General features: G+C 50.5%; 1 protein-coding gene across 1 annotated transcript; it reads left to right on the forward strand.

Moving 5' to 3' along the window:
• The first annotated feature begins 2,256 nt into the window (after nucleotides 1–2,256).
• On the forward strand, nucleotides 2,257–4,080 carry LOC144180242 (uncharacterized). The gene has a single exon (XM_077708621.1). The coding sequence runs from the start codon at nucleotides 2,257–2,259 to the stop codon at nucleotides 4,078–4,080; it is 1,824 nt and encodes a 607-aa protein (XP_077564747.1).
• The last annotated feature ends 2,387 nt before the right edge of the window (nucleotides 4,081–6,467 follow it).

The following is a 6,467-nucleotide window of genomic DNA, read 5'->3' on the forward strand; positions in this document are numbered from 1 at the left end:
GTAGGCGAAATTTCCAGAATATTTTCTGCTCACGAAGAACACGGTATACGGGAGCGCTCGTTTCTACCAACGCCGACAGCAGCTTGGCGACGCGGCCGACCAGTTGGCGACCGAGCTGTACAAACTGGCTGAGAGGTTGGAGTTTTAAAAACATAAGAGAACCGCCTTATTATGGACCACTTCGTGGTGGGTCTCAAGCCTTTTCGGAAGACCAAGCCTTTTTGGAAGACCACGCCCTTTCAGAAGATCTGCAAATGGATTCGAATCCTTTGCAAACACGGCCCTGGCGAGGGCGCGTGTCAGTGAGCCCCGCCGATAGCGTAGAGGTTATCGCACCAGAGGTGTATCCTGGAGGTCGTGGGTTTGGATCCCACCCTGCGGTCATTTTTTTCTCCACTTTCTTTCCCTTTCAAAATTCTTGATCTGTTCCACCAATGACCTACCGCATTCTCCCCTTTGCTTTCCGAGGCATTCTTGACTGCCTACACTTATGTCTGTCTTAATTCAACAAGCCCCTCATTTCCCATTCTGATTAGCTATATTATATATATATATATATATATATATATATATATATATACAGTCGAATCCACTTATAACGATACCGCTTATAACGATATATCGGATATAACGATGGACAACGATTGCACCGTCCAATTTTGTATGCTTTCTATGATAAAATAACCCGCTTATTACGATGCTCCCGAGCCCCGATATCGGATATAGCGATTGAATCCGCTTACCGCGCGCGCCGAAAATGCGAGCTGCCGCCGGCGCTGGCGCCGGCACTCGGCGCCGACAGCACGCGACGCGCCTTGCATCCCGTCCACCCCTCAGAAAACGAGTCGACTGCGTCAAGCGAGAGGAGGAGCAGCTTTTCTTCCCGACTCCCCTCCCGGAGCCGCTGCTTTGGCCTCATCCGCGTGTCCGGCCGAACCAACGTTCGGCTGGTTCGGCCAGTTCGGCTCGCACTGCTCGCAGCTCGGAAGTTTCCCTCGCCTTTTCTGCGCGCCGAACTGAGTGCTTTTTTTTCTCCGCATCTGCCTCCGTTCAACGTTTCACCAGTTTCACTGCGGAGTCGGACTGAACGTTCGGACGTCATGGCCGATTCGCCTGCGGCGCTGCGGCGAGCATCTAATTGCCTGGAGCAATTAGATGCTCTCGAAAAAGATGTGCGTCAGCTTCGCGTGAAGCAGTCAAAGCTGACTGACTATGGCTTTTCTGCAAACAAGTAGTTGCACTACCTCACTTGCATGCTAATAAAATGTTTTGATCTCTCTTGTGGCTTTTTTTTTCTCGACCCGCTTATAACGATTATCGGTTATAACGATGGGATTTTCTTGGCACTTGGATATCGTTATAAGTGGACTAGACTGTATATATATATATATATATATATATATATATATATATATATATATATATATATATATATATATATATATATTGTGATGAATGGCAGCGTGAGCGATTGGCCGCGAAAGTGAGCCAGCAGAAAGACAACGACGATGACAAAGAAGAGGGGCCGCGCGTAAGTGATCGCGGAGGCTAGAGCGGCAACGGCTGGAAGCGAAGCGGCGGAACAGGGCGCGGTCCGTGGGAACTACCCCGTGAGACGCCTGGGCCACCCTAGACGGGACCGCGCTACCCTCCGCCAAGGCTCGAGAGCTCGTCGGGTCGCCGTCATCGAGGTGCTGGTGCGCCGACTGCTGACACGCCATTCCGGCTGTTGGGCGCTGCCGTTCCTGCTGTTGAGCCGCCAGAAACGCATCGCGACGGAATGTGAGCTTAATCGCACCGGGCATTGTCCTCAGACCTCCCGAACTGCCAGAGTGTATTGTGTACCGACAGACTGTGTTGTAATTTCCCCATCGCATCTTATGCTCCCGTCGTGTGCTTGTTCTTCATCTCGTGAAATATAGCGTCAACGTGTTAACAGCGTTCGTCTCCACCTGCGTGGTCCTTGGCCCATTCATAACAAAAGTGGCGAGCCTGCCAGGATCCCGCCCATAACATCTGCAGAAAATTGAGTGCTGTGAGAACACGTCACTGAAGACAAGCATGGATGTCGAGAAGCTAGTGGCGATCGGGACGCAGCTGGGTCTCTCAGGACTGGAACTTCGCCAGTGGATCGACGCCCAGCGGGCGGAGCAGAGTGCAGAGAGGGCAGCTGAAAGAGAGGCACTCCGTGAAGCTGCTGAACGAGAAAGAGAGGGACGGCGAGAAGCTGCCGAGATAGCAAAGGAAGCTGCCCAGATGGCCAAGGAAGCTGCCGAGAGAGAAATGCGAATCCTGGAGTTGAAGATTCGTCTTCAGGAAGGGTCGCAAAGTACCAACGTCGTTACTGCCGGGACCGAAACCAACCCAAATGTGCCCTTCGGGAATCCACAGAAGCTCCTGCCCCTGTTTGATGAGAGGCGCGATGACTTACACGCGTACTTGCAGCGGTTCGAGCGCGTGGCGACTGGGCAAGGGTGGCCGCAGGACAAATGGGCTGTCGGGCTGAGTATGTGCTTGTCCGGGGAAGCCCTGACCGTGATTGGCCGCATGACTGCAGAGGAGTCGCTTGACTACACCAAGCTCAAGAAAGTGTTACTCCAGCGGTTCAGATTCACGGCACAGGGGTACCAGGAGAAGTTCCGGAAAGCTCGGGCCGAAGATGGCGAGACGGGAAGGCAGTTTGCGGCGAGGCTGTCCAGCTACTTTGACCACTGGGTGGAAATGGCCAACATTCCCAAAACGTATGAAGGACTCCGCGATTTGGTGATTTCGGAGCAGTTCTACGGTTGCTGCCACCCGAAGCTCATGGTCTTCCTAAAGGAACGCGAGTGTGCCAACCTGGGTGTCCTGGCCGACGTCACAGACCGTTTTCTGGAGGCGCAAAGCCTTGCGAACTTAGGGAGCGCTCCAACTGACGTGCCGGACATTATGAGGGGTGCAGCCAACACAGCGGGGAAGGGCAACACAGAAGTGTTCTTAGGCGATCATCCTGAACAACGCGCGCAAGTCCGTCGCACTGTGACCAAAGAACATGAAAACTGCTGCAAGCATGGCCGCCCAGGTGGCAGTTCCGACAATTGTCGAAGCGGGTCGGAAGACCAAGATAAAGTTATCGCATGTGCCATTTACGAGCCTCCAAAGAGAGTCTCAAAAACCAAGTTCCACAAGGACCAGATGTCGCGCTCAACTGGACGTGGTTCCAACTATATTAACACCAGCGCTAGAAATTCACCGTTTCTCGTCAAGGGAATGCCAGTTGTTCCTGGACGAGTGCTAGGAAAATTCGCCAGCGTGCTTCGAGACACTGGAAGTGACACAGCCATCGTCCGCCGAGATATGGTCGACGAAAACTGCTTGACTGGGGTGACACGCCGAGTTGTTCTTCTTGACGGCTCCGTCCAGGAAGTCCCAGAAGCAAAGATCCAGGTCCACACGCCCTATTTGGTGGGAGAGATCACCGCAGCCTGCATGAGTCGTCCCATATACGACCTGATTCTCGGAAATATTCCAGGCGTCAGGGAGCCTCACCACCCAGATCGTGACTGGGAGTATGAAGTGGCTGGCGACAGGGAAACACCGAAGAGCAGCCTGGGACGAACACTACGTTCGGAGCCTTGCTATCTGATTTCCGCTGTTGCAAGGACTGAACGACCGCAGACCACACGGTCCAACGTGCCACCGCCTTCGTGCACTCCTTACAACAGAGATCGACTACCCCAAGAGCAGCGCAACGACTACACTTTGAGGTCATGTTACCGAAAAGTTGGAAGAGAGTCTCGGTCCGCAAGAGGTCACCGCTACACTTTCCTCGAAAGCGAAGGCCTCTTATATCGAGAGTGCCAATTTGCAGTTGGAAAGGCGGTGAAGCAGATGGTAGTGCCGAAAATCTTCCGGGAGTTCATCATCCGGGCGGCACATGAGAACATCACCCCTCGACATGCGGGCATTCGCAAGACTGGTCAGCGAATTTTAGACAACTTCTACTGGCCGGATCTGCAAAATGATGTTAAGCGGTTTGTGCGCTCATGCCACATCTGCAGCCAGAGAACGACGGACAAGTTACCGCTGCATACATGCTAAACGACACGGTTTAAGGGAAGCTACTCACCGATAGTTTGAGAACAAACCTTTCGTCCGCTTCCTTACTCCATGCGTATGAACCGGCAGCGACATGTCATCGGGCAACTGACTATTTCTGACTACATGCTTTGCGTGAGTGCGCTGTGACCGTGACCCGGGGCCGGGACTAGTAGAATAGTTGTTTGCTCCCCTAACAACTTTCTTAAGGTGGGGGTGATGTGATGAATGGCAGCGTGAGCGATTGGCCGCGAAAGTGAGCCAGCAGAAAGACAACGACGATGACAAAGAAGAGGGGCCGCGCGTAAGTGATCGCGGAGGCTAGAGCGGCAACGGCTGGAAGCGAAGCGGCGGAACAGGGCGCGGTCCGTGGGAACTACCCCGTGAGACGCCTGGGCCACCCTAGACGGGACCGCGCTACCCTCCGCCAAGGCTCGAGAGCTCGTCGGGTCGCCGTCATCGAGGTGCTGGTGCGCCGACTGCTGACACGCCATTCCGGCTGTTGGGCGCTGCCGTTCCTGCTGTTGAGCCGCCAGAAACGCATCGCGACGGAATGTGAGCTTAATCGCACCGGGCATTGTCCTCAGACCTCCCGAACTGCCAGAGTGTATTGTGTACCGACAGACTGTGTTGTAATTTCCCCATCGCATCTTATGCTCCCGTCGTGTGCTTGTTCTTCATCTCGTGAAATATAGCGTCAACGTGTTAACAGCGTTCGTCTCCACCTGCGTGGTCCTTGGCCCATTCATAACATATATATATATATATATATATATATATATATATATATATATATATATATAGAAATAAGGGTTGGCAGTCGAGAAAACCTCGGAAAGCAAAGGGGAGGATGTGATAGATCATTGAAACAGATTAAGAATTTGGAAAGAAAGAAAGAAAGTGAAGAAAAAATGCCCGCCAGGTGGGATCCGAACCCACGACCTCCAGAATACCGGTCTGGTGCGATAACCACTACGCTACCGGCGGGGCGATTTTCCCATTCACTTTCTGGGGTATTTATGTTAGGTATGTTTGTTTCCTGTGCTTGGGGGTGGTAGCCAGCGCCATTCGGACGACCACTCTGGACATGTCGTAGACACTCGAGTCACGACCCGGGGGTTAAAAAGAAGGTCCCCTTCACCCCGATTAGTCCGAATGGCGCTGGCTACCACCCCCAAGCACAGGAAACAAACATACCTAACATAAATACCCCAGAAAGTGAATGGGAAAATCGCCCCGCCGGTAGCGTAGTGGTTATCGCACCAGACCGGTATTCTGGAGGTCGTGGGTTCGGATCCCACCTGGCGGGCATTTTTTCTTCACTTTCTTTCTTTCTTTCCAAATTCTTAATCTGTTTCAATGATCTATCACATCCTCCCCTTTGCTTTCCGAGGTTTTCTCGACTGCCAACCCTTATTTCTGTGTTATTTTCAACGAGCCCCTCATTTCCTATTCTGATTCGCTATATATATATATATATATATATATATACATAATATATATATGTATATATATATATATATATATATATATATATATATATATATATATATATATATATATATATACATAAGGTAAGTAAAGACAGAGACACAGGAGAAAACCATTAAAAAATAAAACTGTCCTGACTTTTCAGGAAGAGGACTTCCTTTCTTCAGAGCACTCTGACGAAAGGAAGTCATCTTACTGAAACGTCAGTAAACTTATTGTTTGCGGCCCTGTTTGGTAAGTACAGCCCGGTGAACCGAAATATTCAAGAAAACACTCCGAATCTGCTGCAAACGCACCATCAATGTTCATCATTTTAGGGGCGAAGCCCCTTAGGAGTTCGGGTCTTATGTTGTCGTCATCGTAATCGTCGTCTCGTGTAGTCACGGTACTAAAACACCGGAACGCTTGTTTACGCCTCGCGCTAGAATGCTTTGTGCGCCACAGGCACGGGAATTTTACAACAAATCTTATACCTCTTTCGCGGAAGGTTTCGTCTCCATTGGCGAAAATGCCAAGGCCCCATGAATACACTTATACATTGCATGCTTCGCCCCTCACAATGTTTCACGTTAGTAGAGATGGCCCGGAAATTTTTACAACGTTTTAAGCGTCGCTTAATTTTTCATGCGTTGCCGATTTCGATTGAATTTTCGATTGAATCCCCGAATGTATTTATTAAGTATACAAAAACACTGAGAAGGATATCCAGAAAACTAGTTTTAGCAATTCACAAAATATCGCATAGTGTCCTCTTGGTACTTGTTATGGTACAAGGAGGCACTTTTTGTGACGCCAGAAATTTCGTTTCTCTATGGCAAAAAAACAACAACGAAAAACTAGCGGAGCCAGCGTGGCGCTCCAGTACAATGTTTTGCGCACAGCATTAGTCATGCGAAAAA

The sequence above is a fragment of the Haemaphysalis longicornis genome, unplaced genomic scaffold (genome assembly GCF_048455015.1).
Source record: "Haemaphysalis longicornis isolate Haplotype H1 unplaced genomic scaffold, Haemaphysalis longicornis Haplotype H1 scaffold_4, whole genome shotgun sequence".
Lineage (NCBI taxonomy): Eukaryota > Metazoa > Arthropoda > Arachnida > Ixodida > Ixodidae > Haemaphysalis > Haemaphysalis longicornis.

What these genes read in the sequence shown, in the direction of transcription:
- LOC144180242 (XM_077708621.1), top strand. Translation starts at nt 2,257, where the DNA reads ATGGCCAAGGAAGCTGCCGAGAGAGAAATGCGAATCCTGGAGTTGAAG.